The sequence below is a fragment of the Macaca mulatta genome, chromosome 5 (assembly GCF_049350105.2).
Source record: "Macaca mulatta isolate MMU2019108-1 chromosome 5, T2T-MMU8v2.0, whole genome shotgun sequence".
Lineage (NCBI taxonomy): Eukaryota > Metazoa > Chordata > Mammalia > Primates > Cercopithecidae > Macaca > Macaca mulatta.
In genome coordinates, this window is record NC_133410.1 from 52912968 (window position 1) to 52930390 (window position 17423).

General features: G+C 35.3%; 1 protein-coding gene across 2 annotated transcripts in view; it reads right to left on the minus strand.

Annotated features, from left to right (window-relative positions):
* CFAP299 (cilia and flagella associated protein 299) overlaps window positions 1-17423 on the minus strand; it is a 646399-nt gene that overhangs the window by 92071 nt on the left and 536905 nt on the right. For both annotated transcript variants that reach the window (XM_015138434.3, XM_078002640.1), the window contains one exon: window positions 42-184. In XM_015138434.3, coding sequence (XP_014993920.2) covers window positions 42-184 — 143 coding nt within the window. The remainder of the gene's footprint in view (window positions 1-41; window positions 185-17423) is intronic.

The window sequence follows — 17423 nt, forward strand, 5'->3', positions numbered from 1 at the left end:
TGTTCCTGCCTCTAAGGGTGCAAGAATTATATATAATTCACCTTATATCTGTAGTCCTTGGAAGAAGTCTTTTTTTTCCACTAAAGTAGACTTCGAAATCTTCTGTCTTTAGCCTGTGGGCATAGTCGATGTATCCTGATATCTCTTGACCATAAGAATTTCTGTCACGAATAAAGATCACGGACTGGTAGCACAGAATAGGGAATAAGACAAAAACATAAAAGAGCTGATTTATTATAGAATGCCATAGGATAGAATGATTTAAAACACTAATATGAGTGACCTTAGGAAGCAGGGCTTCTGAAACAGTGGTTATAACATTGAACAGATTCTTTTCCCCCACTGCACCTAAAAACACACGTTACTGGCCTGGTGCGGTGGCTCACGCCTGTAAGGCCAACAGTTTGGGAGGCCGAAGTGGGCAGATCACGAGGTGAGGAGATCGAGACCATCCTGGCCAACATGGTGAAATCCCATCTTTACTAAAATACAAAAAATTAGCCAGGCATGGTGGTGTGCACCTATAATCCCAGCTACTCAGGAGGCTGAAGCAGGGGAATCACTCGAACCCAGGAGGCAGATGTTGCAGTGAGCCAAGAACATGCCACTGCACTCCAGCCTGGTGACAGAGCAACACTCCATCTCAAAAAAAAAAAAAAAAAGGACTCACAATAATACAATATTCCATTTGAAAAACGAAAAGAACAGAGATACAATTAACAAATTAACAATTAGTTGTTATTATGCTGATAGTTTTATCTTGATTGCCTACTCTGTTTAGTATTGAATGCTGAGAATACTGTGCTGAAAAGGATTCTCAGGCAAGTTTTTGGCTAAGGGGAGAAAGTGTTGTGATGGTTTAGTTATACATCCCACAGATATGGCAGGAGGAACTAGCATTCTTTGTTATTTCTGTGTGCATTCTTATACAGACTTCAATCATCAGTCCTTTTCATTTTGCCCATATAACTCCATGTAAATTAGTATCCATTTCTCCATGCTTTTAAGCCACTTATTTCTTAATTTACACAGCACAAATTATAAACAAATAGTAACTCAGAGACTTCTTGAGACTCACACTACAGACCAAAGTCTAGAAAGGCTGCACCTCCTTAAACAAGGACATGAGCCATAATTTTCAATATTTCATATGTATTCCTAAAGGTACTTGACATCTTTTCACGATCATAATTGCTCCCAATATCAGTTATGTCATATTGGGACACACAAATACACACACACGCACACGGAGACAGAGACAAAGACAGAGGGAGAAAGCCCCCTCCCCATGGAATTATATTAACAGAAAAAGAAAAGTATCCCAAATGTCCTCCCCACTGTCTTTAAATGAGAGATGAACCGAACTTATTTCTCCAGCAGAATGGCAGACTAGATATTGTGACTGACCTTCCTACTAAAAACAAATAAAAATTCTGAATAAAATCTAAAACAATAACTTGTAAAACGCATTGATGCCCTGGCAAGGAAAAGAAATATTCAGAGTCCAAAAACTAAGCGAAAGCAGGAACCCAGAGAGGAGAGCAGGGCCTTAGAATAATCTTTGTTCTGAAAGCATCTGCCTAACCTCAGGGAATTGGAGCAAGGTTTCCATGACCTTGTAGGGTGAGGATGCAGGAAACAAATTCTACCTTTCAGAGACAAAGGCTCATAGAACTTATTGCCTCAACAGAAAGCTGAGAAATCAAAAATGCATGAAGTACTATATCTTCAATGAATCCAGAAAATATAAGAATTATCCAAGAACAGTATGCCAGGGAAAATTCTTTCCAGTGAGCAAAATATAAACATCTTCAGACCAAAAGAAATAATGAGGGAATTGACTAACAAGATCATTGCTCAAAGAAATTCTGCAGGATATATTTCAGGCAAAAGGAAGTGATTCTAGCTGTCGAGTCAAAGATAAAGAAAAAATAATAATCAAAGAAAGTTGGAAATATAGAGGTAAGTAGAAACAAATATTGACTGTATAAAACAACAATAACGGCTTCTTAAATAAAAAGAATAATGTGTTTAAAATGTTTGAAATAGACATATGTTTGGAGGAAGTGATTAAAGTGTTGTGATGTTCTGGAATTTTTCAGAATGAGGGCAGATGTATTGATCCATTTTAGAATTTGATAAATATGTGTGTATAAATCTAGGATGATTATTAAGAAATAAGAAATAGTATATATGACCTTTAAATTATAGTGGGATATATTAACTTAATGAACCAATTAAATAGAAGGCAATAATGAAAAGGAAAATTATAGAAGAGTCAGGAAAAATAAAATACACAAAATGTAAAGGTAGTGCCATGGGTTCAATTGTGTCCTCCCCAAATTCATATGTTGACACCCTGAACTCTAGTACCACAGAATTGACTGTATTTGAAGACAGAGCCTTTTGAAATGAGAATACATTACAATGAGCATTTTAGGGTGGGTTCTAATCCAAGTTGATTGTGTAAATGTGGACACACAGAGAGACGCCAGGGTGCACGTGCACAGAGTCAAGACTATGTGAGGACACAGCAAGAAGATGGCCATCTGCAAAAAAAAGGGAAAAGAACCCTCCTAAGAAACCAAATCTGCCAACACCTTCAATTATCTTGGACTTCCAACTTCCAGAACTGTGAGAAAATAAAATTGCTTTGCTTAAGGCATTGTCTGGGGTATTTTGTAGTGGCAGCCTTAGCAAACTCATACAGATTATAATAAGTTAAAATAATTAAGTAATTGCAATAAGTATAAATGACTAAATGTTTAAGTTAAAAACAAGCTTATTAGCATATATATATATAAAAATAACATGAAACATAATTACACTTAAAGGTTGAAAGTTAGATAATCAAAAAACTTATATACGGTTGAGTTTTCATCCAAAAAGAGCAGTTATCAGTATACTAATATTAGACAAAATGGTTTTTAACATAAAAACCATTACTAGGGATGGAGCTTCACTACATAATGATACAAGGTTAATGTCATAGAAAAATATAACAATTCAAAATTTGAATGAATCTTTAAAAACAAAGTTTCAAGGTATTTAAAGCACAAATTGATAGAACTAGAAGGATATATAGACGATTCATTATCCCTTTCGTGAATTCATCTCCATTTTTTCTAGATGAAGCAGAAAATGAATACATAAAAATTAAAAAATTAATATCGATTTAAAGGACTTAAAAACAAACATGAAGGCTTGATAATTATCATAGGCTAGTACCAAAATTTCTTTACACTTCAATGTTCTTGTAAGTAAAATGACTGAGAATCTAAAATTATATACATTTGGCCATAATTTCACTATTTTATGTTACGATATATAGCCTTTTTGTGTCAGTTAAATCCCCTTTTCCCCGGAAACTTGATTAAATTTATTTCAAAACTCTCTTCTCCAGCTCTGTGAGAGTTAAATGTCTTCTCTGATTTTTGTGAATTCCTAGTTTTCTGATGATGGAGGACTTTAAGTGAGGTCAAATGGAGTATAAATGTGAGTCCCTCTAGAATCATCATATATAGCCCTGGGCAAGTCACTCAAACTCTCTCAATGTCTCACTTAGATTCATTAGTCCTGTGCTCTTAAGCAACTTCCGAAAAACCTCCAGCAAGTTTCTACCAAAAACAAAACAAAACAAAAACAAACAAAACAACAGAATCCTGCTTAGACCTGAGCAGTTAGCTAGTTTGGCCACTGAGCAGCCTCTTTCTTCATGATTCTCCTTCAACTCTGTAGAGCAACGGAACAGTCCCTGACTGCCTGGAACTGCTCAGCTTACATTTATGTGCTGTCGGGGTCATCTGCCCTGAGCACCCAATTCGTAAACATCATGCAAATACTGTTATTTATTTTCTCAGTTAGAATTCTGGTTATTAATTATTGTATCTATGATTTTTAAATTTTCAACCAAAAACATGCCCAATTAAAATTTTTAAACCTAAACTTCTCATCGCAAAAAAGATACTCATCTGGGGCTCTTTTTACACAACTCTGTATAGAACAAATGTGAATTCTTTCAATATGTCTTTCCAAGTGTGGTTACATATGTGCAAAAGTATAAGAAGATGTGGGAAGATTTTTAAGAAGACTTTTTAGTAAAATTTTTAAAAAGTTTGCTAAAATATTTATCCAATGAACACAATGCTTTATTAAATTATTTTTAAAATTTGATTGGAACTGTTAGTATGTGGTAATTGCTGACAAATTGTCAGGAAATTACAACTCAAAATTTAATTTTAGAAATAAATCTTTTAAATGGCATGGTTTGGGGTTATAGAGGCAGAAGAGGTGATAACACTGATAATCAGACAGATGTGGTGGCAGATATTAATTATTGTCAAGAACTTCAGGGCTGGTTGAAAGTTCACTGCCTTATTTATATTTTGTGGATTGCCTAAGAATTTGAATGCAGTTAAACTAACAGTCTCAGTTAATTGTGTATTCATTTCAAAATGTGTATTTTTCTCCAGAGTTAATAGTAATTATTTCTTCTATGAATACTTGTTATCGTTTATTAAGAAGCCAGTATATTCTGAGTGAAGTTTTAAGAGCTTCACATTCATTATCTCATTTAATTGTGTCAAACATTTTATAATGGCTAGATAGCATTATTATCCTCATTTTATAAAGGTGGGAAATGAAAGCATTAAGAGTTTTGGTAACTCCCAAGGACATGTAGCTAGAGAGGGGAGCACCCAAACTCATACCCAGGTTGGCTTCCCATGATACTCAGGTTCTTATCTACTGCATGATGGATAACTTGGATTCAAATGCTGGCTCTGTCACCTACTTACTGTGTGACACTGATAAGTTAGTAATACGTTTTAAGATTTAGTTTCTTGTATAATAAAATGGTCGTAATAATACCTAAGTTGGTGTGTGAATTAAATAACACTATTTTGCTAAGCACTTGGTAATGCCTGGTACATGGCAAGCATTCAATAAATAGTATCTATTGCTTTTGAAAAGTTTTGTCATTAATGTTGCTACTGTATTTGTAGCATGTTAAGAGTTTTATAAATTACTTAGGGGATATGGAAATGGAATAATCGTATCAGAATTCCATTGCCTGGTGTATATAGTTATGTCAGGGTTGCCCTACATGGTTCAGTTTCTTTCTTAAGTTTAGTTACTCACAGTTAAAACTTTTGATAAAATTTGAAGCTAAAATTGAAATAAGCTTTTTAGTTATTATATATATATGTGTGTGTGTATATATACACACACACAAGACACACCCAATTGATCATAAAACCACTATTCTGGGATCCAGAATGGGGTGCACAGATCAAAAGAGCCCCTTGAAGAATTAGGTTTATTTCAGCCTGAGTGTGATGTATTTCAGTAACTGAAAGCTTTATTATTCAGAGCCCTCTACAGACTTAAGAATAATTTTAAAATGTAATAAATAATTGCTTAGGCTTACCTAATAACATTTTTAAGTAATAGCTTTATTGAAGTATAGTTTACATAACATAAAAATTCACGCTGAAGTTTAAGTGTGCAATTCAATGATTTTTAGTGAATTTATGGAGTTGCACAACAGAACTCAGATTTAGAATATTCTCATCACTCCCAAGAGATCCCTTATGACATTTGTAGCCATCCCTGTCTTCACCCCCAGCCCCAGGCAATCACTAATCTACTTTCTATCTCTATAGATTCCCTTTTCTGGATTTTTCATAAAAGTGGAATCATACAATATATGACCTTTTTCATTCTAATAACATTTTTAATCACAGTTAATTTCCCAAAAGACACATGAAAATGATACTTTATATATTAAAGGGCTTTTAAAAATGATGATGTTATGTTTATAAAGGAAAAACTACCAAAATTCATATTTTCCTTAGATAAAACCCTTTAATACTATCTAGAACAAGTCAAGCTACAACCAACAAAAGCATAAAAAAAATCAAATGCTATTCGTTTGAAGCCACAAATACTGATCTATTTATTAGCAACCTAAGCAGAAAATACTAGTTTTTGTTTAACCATGTAATAAAACCCTACAAGAACAAACAATGAAGAAATATCAAGACACATTGCTTCTGATATTGAAGTGGCGAATAAGACACCAAGGAGCATGTAGAATCTGATATTTTATTGAGGTAGCCTGTGACCTCAAAAGTTGAACCAATGTTAGGTGAAAAGACTTATGCGATACTTAGTTAGGTCCTCATTACCTCTCATATATTGGAAAAAGATGAATTAAAGTAAAATTCAGACCATTAATATATCATTTGGATCTTTGGCTGCTTGTCTTTTCCCAGAAGTGGATTAAAATACAAATTCATAAACTTGTTATAAGCTGAGTACATGTGTTGCCTGATTTTTCTTGCCAAATACTAATGAGGGGACATAAACCTGATACATCGAAATGGGACTTTATTGACAGTGAAGCCAAAGTCACTTAAAAAAAAAAAAAAAAAAAAAAAGCATACTAAGCAGTATGTTGGTGTACTAAAACTGAAACAGCCTTTTCAAGGGAATGAGAGCTGTCAAACAAAGCTAAGTTGTTGTGTTACCCAGAGACCAGACTGTCAGTGTGCTCTCTGATAGAGACAAATGAAGGAATCGTTATGTGCTAGAATTTTAAAACTCTGGAATATTCTAATGAATCATTAATTGTAGGGACTCTTTTGGTTTCAGAACTTAAGTGATTTTTGCAAATGGAGCCTAAGTTCTCTAGGAATCGACAATTGTTTTCTAACATTTAAAAATGCCCATCATTTTAAATCTCCCTGCAACAAGTTATTTTTGGAATGTTTTGTGCTGATAACTATTTTTAAATTCTATATTCTCTCAGTCAATTGCAGTTTTACATATATGTAAAATATATATAATTTTCACTATTCATGCAATTCACAGGGTTATATTTAGCACAGTTCTTTGTCTTTCTTGTTGGAGGCTTGGGCTCAGAACAAGCACACTTTTATTTCCACATTGTTGGCCAAAGCAGGTTGCAGGCCAGTCCAGATTGAAGAGGCAGGGCAGAGTGACTTCTTCTCTTGATGGGAGGAGCTACCAAGTGTCATTGCAAGGGCTCGTGGATAAAGGACAAAGTGGATAATTGTAGCCACTTTGCAATCTGTAGTTATTTACCATAAGAAACTAAGAATTTTGCATATAGCTGGCTTGTTCATTTTGCAATGGTTGCAGATTGATTTCTCAGGGGGAATCATTGATTTTTTTTCTCTCCTAGATTATAAGACATGTCTATATTTTAAATGGCTTTATTTATTTATTTATTTATTTATTTATTATATTTTTTGAGATGGAGTCTGGCTCTGCTGCCCAGACTGGAGTGCAGTGGCACGATTTCGGCTCACTGCAACCTCTGCTTCCCAGTTTCAAGTGATCCTCCTGCCTCAACCTCCCGAGTAGCTGGGACCATGGGAACGCCACTGCTCCAAGCTAATTTTTGTATTTTTAGTAGAGATGGTGTTTCACCATGTTAACCAGGCTGGTCTCGAACTCCTGACCTCAAATGATCCACCCACCGTGCCTTCCAAAGTGCTGGGATTACAGGTGTGAACCACTGCGCCTGGCTAAATGGCTTTATTTTGAATTACCAGTGAAATTAGGAATAATTTAAGAATATCTTGTCTCACCATTAGTATCCAAACTGTTCTAGAATGTCCAGGTATTGAAAATTTTTAAAAATCAAGCTTTAACTACTTGGAAGAAGAAAATAAAATTATTATATTTATGTATGAACTGGTAATTTATTTAGAAAATCCAAAAGAGTGAACTGAAAAACTTCTAAGACAGTTCAATAAGTTGATCCAGTACAAAATATTTATACAAAAAATAGATGGATTTTATTCTAGTAATAACCCATCAGCTATTGTGCATGCAATCTTCACTTGCATTATTTTTTAATAGAATTATAACATTTTGCAAAACATTTTTGTAAAATGAATTTCTAGAATAACATAAACATGAAATGAAAAGACTACATTGTTGAACAAAAGTTATGAAATAACTGTGCTGAAATTCTAAGCAAAACACAAGTGGGTATCTTTCACTACTTAAAATTTTAGCTTGAAGAACAAATGGCTAAGAATAAGATGATTTATAAAGGAGAAATAAACAGTAGGACTTGCACTATTAGACAAAATAGCTACAATAATTAAAACATGTATCATTGGTACAGTGATGGATATAGATCAATGAAAAAGACTTCTGAAACACACCCATGTACACAAATGTGTGTGCATATAATATATATGCTTTCCATAAGTTTTGTTTATATTTTCTAAATTTCTAAAACAAATATCTACTCTTTCTTTGGCTGCACAATTCCAAAATCTTGTCTTTATCCACCGTTTTCTGACCTCTATCACTTATCTTTCTAGCTAACATATTCAATCCAATAATCCTTTCAGCTCTTTGGAGCCACTAATCCATTAAACCATCACATTTTAGTATGCTTGTCTTCTTTATTTGCTCATTTTTTCTCTTTATTAAATTTAGATTCCATGGTGCAGCATCAAAATTGTTCAGTTGTGTAGCACTTCAAATTTCTTGCACACATCCTTCTATTGTACTAGTTTAGAAAATTCTGATATCGTTTCAACCCAATTTTCCTTTTCGGTTTTTTTTTTTTTTTTTCCGTAGCAACAGCTGAGTTTGGCTAGAAAAGGAAACTATGATGACTGGTCTCAGTAAAAATTAATGAGCATAAACTCCCACACTCCCAATTTTTTTACATATCTTCTCTCTCATCAAACTTTCACGAATACCCTTTCTCACATTCAATTATTTTCTCTCTGGAAATACCAACAATCAGAACAGAGCCACTGTGTCTTCCTCCCATCAGATGTGCAGATCCATCTGCACCTAGATCTGTGTTCTTCCTGTCATCGTGTTCTAAGGGCTTGGATATCCATGCTTCTATCCAAGATGTCTCTCTTTTTGTGCATTTGATCTCATTTCATCTCCTGTTACTTTCACATATTGATTTCTTATTTACTTTGTGTAAGTTCATTACTATTAACATTTAACCATTCTGCAATATCTACTATTTGAAAAAGAAAGAGGCTCATTACAGTCCCACATGTCTGCTTCCCCTTATAGCAGAATCCTCAGTATTTCTTTAGCTATTACAGTCATTTTCCTGCAGCACTCTGCTGAAATAGCTTTGTTTCTTACACCAACTGTTTTATCTTTCTAAATCCAAAGGTCAATTTTCATTTATAAAAAATTTTACTTGAACTCCAAGTGGCATTTGACATAATTGTTCACCACCTTTTTTGTGAAATGTTTTCTGCGTCTGCATCAGTGATACTGTGTATTCTCAAGATTTTCTTCTGCTTCACCAAACTCTTCTTAATTGGCTCCTTCTCTTCTTCCTGACCTCTAAATTTTGGAATTCTCCCAGGCTTAGTCCTCATCTTTTCTCTGTCTGCATTCACTCACCAGTTGATCTTATCCAGTTCCATGAATTTATTTAATTACCACTTTTTACTCTTTCATGAATTTCAGACTAGTGTGTGTATTCTTTTCTCTCTTCTCTAAGGTCTCATAGACAACTAAAACTGAACATGTCTATCACACAACTTCTTTTAATATCCTGTCTCACCACCTCAACCAAATCTTCTTTCCATGTAATATGCAACACTATTTACCTAATTGCTCAGGCCAAAAACCTAGGAGTTCTTCTTGACGCCTACTTTTCATGACACTTCACATTCATTTCAATCCATTCACAAGTCTTGTTGCCTCTACCTTCAACATATATAGTCTGTTTCTTGCATATTTTTCCAACCTAATTCCCACTATTTTCCCCATACCTTATTCTACTTCTGCCATATTGGTCTTCTGATAAAAATGTTTCTGCCTAAGGCCCTTTTGTATGATATGTTTTCTGCCAAAAATGCCCTTTCCTTAGCTATCTAAAAATCTTGGTCTCTCACTTCATATAGATTTCTGCTAAAATTTCACTCCTCTGGAAGTCTTCCTTGGTCTCTCTAACAAAAGTAGCATGTACTTTACAGGTGCTATGGCTTTGCCTTGTTTTATTTTTGTTCATAGCAGCTATATCCATCTGATATTTATTTCTTTATGTTTTACCTCATTTTAAAATTGCCTTTTGTCTGGGCATGGTGGCTCATGCCTATAATCCCAGCACTTTGGGAGGGCGAGGCAGTTGAATCACCTGAGGTCAGGAGTTCAAGACCAGCCTGACCAATATAGGGAAACCTTGTCTCTACTAAAAATACAAAAATCATCTGGTTATGGTGGCGGGTGCCTGTAATCCCAGCTACTTAGAAGGCTGAGACAGGAGAATTAATTGAACCCGGGAGGCAGAGGTTGCAGTGAGCCGAGATCATGCCACTGTACTCCAGCCTGGGCGATAGAGCGAGACTTCGTCTCAAAAAACAAACAAACAAACAAACAAATAAATAAATACATACATAAATTTTTTAAAAAGAAAATAAATTGTCTTTCTTTCTCCTTAGTTTGCAGGGGCCATAAAGGTGGAGACTTTATTTTGTTCTACATGCTATCACGGTGCCTGGTACATACTGGCCATTCAATAACTATTTGCTAAGTGAATGAATTGATGGTATTCCTAATGTGCATCTATCAAAAGGAATAGAATAGAATAACTAGCTGGGTTTCATGTTGCTGAATATTAGAAAGAGAACTTTACACTGATGATGTCATCAAGAGCATTTTCAATAGATGATGAGGCCAACTATGATGAATTAAAGAGTGAATAGAGAAATAAGAAATAAACATATCTTAGATAACCCTTTAGAAATCTTTTGCTAAGAGCAACAGAGAAAGGAAGTTGGTTTTTCTTGAATAGAATGCAGTGTCAAAGGAATCACATAAACTGATAATGCTTCCTTCTTTCCTTTTATCTGTTTGGAAAGCATAGAATCAAACTTTTTGTTTGCCATAAAAACAATTTTATGTTCAAACTTCTCTTTTTGATTTATCTTATTATTTTATTATTCTCTCCCTCTGTCTCTCTCTCTCTGTGTCTCCAATTTCTTCATTTTATTGGGTGTTTCTCTAAGTTTATCCCACATAAGAATCACCTGAAAGGCTTGCAAAGCACAGATTGCTGAGTCCCATCCCCAGAGTTTCAGATTCAGTAGGTCTGGGATGATGTCCAAGAATTTGCATTTTTAACAAGCTCTCAGATGATGCTCATTCTGCTGATCAAGGGAACTGCGCTTTGAGAACCATGGTTTTATTTTAATGTGTTTGTGTTTTAGTGCTAACTTGGAACAGGGCAGGAAAGAATAAAGAGAAGAAACAGAAAAGGGAAGAGAAGGCAGGAAGGAATGTTGGGGTCCGCATGTTTCCTAAACAAAGGAATGAACACACAAGACAACACAAGACAAGACAAACATGGCGGCCGCCTCGAATGGCGCGCTCTGCTTTATTTTATACCGTCGTTTTGTGGAATGTTGCCAAGTCACAAGACACATTGTTGTTTTTCTGACCTTTCCCTGACTTTCTGGATTTTTAAGATGTTTACACATAAACAAGCCCCCAACGCTCTGCTTCGTTTGCAAGAGCGGGACTTATCGGGAATGCCTCGTTTGGGAGCACGTAGTCCTCTACAAAGGAAGTATAAAGATACAATAAAAAAAGTTTAATAATTAAAGAGTCAGCTATATAGGTAGATCTAAATATAAAAATATCTGTCTTCCTTCTTATATTCTTCTCTTATATTCCTGTAATTGCCAGAAGCCCAGATCTATCCTTGTAGAAGCTGACATACATTTAGTAGCACAATCGCAGGCCTATAATAAACACCAGCTGAAGCTTCCTGACAAATCATATCGCCAGGGTTTTAATGATAGAAATTCAACTGTAGTTCCACACTGAGGCTACTGTAACCAACATAACAATGTGCCAGAGAGCCAACATCTGTGATGTCATTCCAATGCCAAAATAATAGATCAACTATAGTAGAAGATGCAGGCTGAATTGAATATCCCTGAAAATGGTACCACCCCATCCCATCCCATCCCGTATTTTCATACTGAAATTATTATTTCTACATGACCCTGTAGCTTACTTGATTTTTCCAGTTGTTTTGATGCTTTGACTGGGTCTTTCACAAGTTATTTTTCTTCTACTTCATGGGTCAGGGTTGCCCAAATACCCAGACCTTCTCTTACACCTTTCAGATCCTGCATAGGCAATCATTCCTTCTTTTTATTTTCCTTTCATTCCAACTATGTATTTTCCCTACATTTTCATAAGTGTAAAATGACATAATTGTGAAATAATGAAATGCATAATGCCTCTCTTATTTTCATCTATTTTCACAAAATGTTAAGAGGTTTAAAAGAAAGAATTTACTGAGAACCACAGGAAACCTTTGATGCAAGTTTCACAAAGAACTTGTCAGTGCCTAGCTCATAGTAGATGCTTAAAAATATTTGTTGAAAGAATGATTAAATTAATACAGAATTAATACATTTCTTAGGCTTCATTACTGGATCCTCTTTAAATATAGGTGCTTCTTAGTTTGGCCAGACACTGTTTTCTTGGACAGTGACTTCAACTTCCACTTATACACCAGAAGCTTTTAAATCCTTTATCTCCAGTTTTGAGGTTTTCCTTGATTTTTTTTTTAAATTTATTTATTATTATTATACTTTAAGTTGTAGGGTACATGTGCATAACGTGCAGGTTTGTTACATATGTATACTTGTGCCATGATGGTGTGCTGCACCCATCAACTCGTCATTTACATCAGGTATAACTCCCAACTCCCAATGCAGTCCCTCCCCCCGCCCCCCTCCCCATGATAGGCCCCAGTGTGTGATGTTCCCCTTCCCGAGTCCAAGTGATCTCATTGTTCAGTTCCCACCTATGAGTGAGAACATGCGGTGTTTGGTTTTCTGTTCTTTTGATAGTTTGCTAAGAATGATGGTTTCCAGCTGCATCCATGTCCCTACAAAGGACACAAACTCATCCTTTTTGACGGCTGCATAGTATTCCATGGTGTATATGTGCCACATTTTCTTAATCCAATCTGTCACTGATGGACATTTGGGTTGATTCCAAGTCTTTGCTATTGTGAATAGTGCTGCAATAAACATACGTGTGCATGTGTCTTTATAGCAGCATAATTTATAATCCTTTGGGTATATACCCAGTAATGGGATGGCTGGGTCATATGGTACATCTAGTTCTAGGTCCTTGAGGAATCGCCATACTGTTTTCCATAATGGTTGAACTAGTTTACAATCCCACCAACAGTGTAAAAGTGTTCCTATTTCTCCACATCCTCTCCAGCACCTGTTGTTTCCTGACTTTTTAATGATCGCCATTCTAACTGGTGTGAGATGGTATCTCATTGTGGTTTTGATTTGCATTTCTCTGATGGCCAGTGATGATGAGCATTTTTTCATGTGTCTGTTGGCTGTATGAATGTCTTCTTTTGAGAAATGTCAGTTCATATCCTTTGCCCACTTTTTGATGGGGTTGTTTGTTTTTTTCTTGTAAATTTGTTTGAGTTCTTTGTAAGTTCTGGATATTAGCCCTTTGTCAGATGAGTAGATTGCAAAAATTTTCTCCCATTCTGTAGGTTGCCTGTTCACTCTGATGGTAGTTTCTTTTGGTGTGCAGAAGCTCTTTCCTTGATTTTTAAAATTGTGTGTTACTGTCTACTACATAATTCTAACTGGATGTAATCCAGGCATCTAGATTTTTAAAATCATGTCATTCCATAAATTTGTTCTTATGTTTGTTATAAGAACAAATATCTGCATCATCAACCAAAAAGTAGAAGCTTCTGTATTAACTTTGATTTCTTTTACTTTGACATCTAAGTCATCAGATTCTATAAATTCTGCTGATTTTAGCTTCAAGAAATAAGCTTGTCTTTGCTTTGTGTGATGATTGCCAACATCTTATTTCAAACCTCATTGTTTCCCTGTTGAACTATCATAACTACTTTCCTGGATACCATTCATTCCTCAATCTATCCATCTTCAAAATTAGTTGAGAAATTCTTCTCTAAAATGAAAATCTGCATATGATTCTCCTGTTTTTATTAGCTACTTGGAGTTCTGAAGTGCAATCTCTTTAGTACTGCAGATTGCTCATAATGTCCTACCAAACTACTATTCTAGGACCACCCTCTCCTCTCCCTTACATATATTTCCTTTTGTTTAAGGTATTTAATTTCATATTTATATTTATTTTATTCAATAATGCATTCATATACTTTCTAAAACTCAAATACTAACCTCAAAGTTTTCCAAAATATATAGTACTATCTTTTTCTCCTTCCTCATCTTGGCATCTGTTCCTCAAATGAACCTCCTTTAACTCTGAGTTATTTCTAAACAACATATTAATACTGATATTTCTTAATGTTTTTCTTTTTGTTTCTACTTCTAATTATATGGAAGATGATGATTTCTAATGTGTCTCTTTTCCACTCTCAAACCATTCCTACATTTTTTTCTCCTTTTATCCCCCCCCCCATAAAGCTATGCCATAATTTTAGGTTAAAGAGTTAGTCAGTGTTTTCAATTTTTGTACCTTATAAACATTAGCCACAGCTGAGCTATAGAATCAGAAAGGTTAAAGTATTTATTCCCTAGCTATGATTAAATTTTCTTTCTTCAAACTTTTTATTTTCTATTGGGTTGTTTTGACATTGTACCCCCTCAGTTTATAAGCTTTTAAAATGTTTAATTGACACATAATAATTGTACATATTTATGGGGTACATTGTGATATTTCAATATATGTATGCATTGTGTAATTATCAAATGAAGGTAATTAGCATATCCATCACCTCAAACATTTCTCTACGGTGAGATTATTCAGAATCTTCTCTTCTAGCTATTTTAAAATATACAATACATTGTTTTAACAATAGTCCCCCTACTATGCAATAGAACTTCAGAATTTATTCTCCCTCCCTCTATCCTCCCTAGCCTCTGGTAACCACAATTCTCCTCTCTACTTTTATGAGATCAACTTTTTTAGATTCCACATATAGGTGAGATCACACTTACTCCCTTGATTTTCTATGTACCTATCACTCATCCCCTCAAAATTTCCAGCAAAACTGTAACTATCTTCTCAATGTATTCATACTCTGTTTTTATTTTCCTGGGGATGTGCCCTCAGAAGCTCACTGCTTTCTTTTACCTGTACTTGATTTTTTCTAGGTTTCAAAGAGAATGAACTGTCATTTTGGGGAATTCATTTTACCATCGTCTTGGGAATTTCTTCTGCTTCCCATGTGAGCTCCCATAAGAGTTTTAAAAATACATGTGTGCCCCATAACATTTTGGTTAACAATGAACCTCATGCACCATGGGGGTCCCATATAACTATAATGGAGCTGAAAATTTCATATCGCCTAGTGACATCTTGATGATCCTGACCCAGTGTAGGCTAGTTTTGTGTTCGTTTTTAATAACAAAGTTTAAAAAGTAAAGAAAAAATAATAAAAACATATTAAATATAAAAAGCTTATAGAATAATGATATAAAGACAAATATTTTATATAGCTGTATTGTGTGTTTGTGTTTTATATTGTGTTATTACAAGAGAGTCAAAAAGTTTTCAAAATTTGAAATTTGATAAAGTAAAAATGTTATAGTAAGTTAAGGTGAATTTATTATAGAAGAAAGAAAAATGTTGTTTTATAAATTTAGTGTCACTTAAGTGTACAGTGTTTATAAAGTCTACCATAGTGTACGGTAATGTCCTAGGCCTTCATATTCACTCACTACTTACTGACTCACCCAGAACAACTTCCAGTTCTACAAGCTCCATTCACGGTAAATGCCTTATACAGGTGTACCATTTTTTATCTTTTATACTGTTTTTGTTTTGTTTTGTTTTTGTTTTTTTGAGACAGGGTATTGCTCTGTCACTTAGGCTGGAGAGAATTAGTGTGATCATGGCTCACAGCAGCCTTGATCTTCTGGGCTCAAGTAAGCCTCCATCTCAGCCTCTCAAGTAGCTAGGATTATAGACAAGTGCCACCATACTCAGCTAATTTGTGTTTAGTTTTAGTTATTTGGAGAGTAAGGGTCTCACTATAATACCCAAGCTAGTATCAAACTCCTGGGCTCAAGCAATCTCTCCCACCACAGTTGCCCAATATACTATATTTTTATTGTGCCTTTTCTATGTTTAGATACACAAATACTTACCATTGTGTTACAATTGCCTACAATATTCAGGCAGTAATATTGCACAGGTTTGTAGCCTAGAAACAATAGGCATCTAGGTTTGTGTGAGTAAACTCTATGTTTACAAAAAGATGAAATTGCCTAACATCACATTTCTCAGAACATATCCCTGAGGCATAACTATGTTTCTATTTTAGTACTCATCACTTTATATTGTGGTTCTTGAGGTCCTTGTAGTCTGGAGAGTATATGTTTATCAAACTTTGTATCCCTTTTTTTTTTTTTTTTTTTGAGACAGGGTCTCACTCTATTGCCCAGACTGGAGTGCAGTGGCATGATCTCGGCTCGCTGCAGCCTTGACCTCCCAGGTGCAAGCCACCCTTCTACCTCAGCCTCCCGAGTAGCTGGCACTACAGGTGCACACTACCACACCCTGTTAATTTTTGTATTTTTTGTAGAGACGGGGTTCTGCCATGTTGCCCAGGCTGGTCTTGAACTCCTGAGTTCAAGTGATCACTCGCCTCAGCCTCCCAAAGCGCTGAGATTGCAGGCATGAGCCACCACGTCCAGCCTTAACTTTGTATCCTTAGTGTGTTTCCTGTCCTGATTCACAGTAGGTGTATAACTGACAGGGATTTGGGATTGAGATAATTAAGCAAAGGCCAACAAAAATAATCTTCAGGGAACTATTTATCTAATTATGCTTCACAGAAAGTGTCACCATGCAACAAATAGTAGCCCTAAAAGCTATTGTTTATTGAGTGTTTACGATATGCCAGAAATTTTCTCATTTAATCTTAACCAAAGCCCCATAACGTAGGTACTATTGTTAATTCTGTTTCACAGATGAGAAAACTGAAGCACGAGAAGGTTAAGTACCTGGCCTAGGGTCACATAGTTAGTGCATCAGTCGGATTTCTAACAGAAAACAATGGCAACATTTGTTTGTTTACACAGGGACTAATGGATGGCATGTAGGGTCACCACAAGGGATGTTGCATGAACCTGGAGCTATTAGTAATAAAACTGACACCATCTCGGCCACTAGACTTTCTGCAACACTGTTCCCAAAAGGGAGAGTTTATCAGAACCCAAAAAGGAGAGGGAGGAAGAGTTGTATGTGAGTATTCTACAGAATTGCAGAGAGATTATGTCAAGGGACATAGACAGCTGTATGTCTATGAAGGGTCAAGGGAATAAGTACCTTCTTGCTAGAGTTTCATACTGGCCATATCCCACTGGGTCCAGAGCCTGATATGCATGTACTTTAATAGAAGC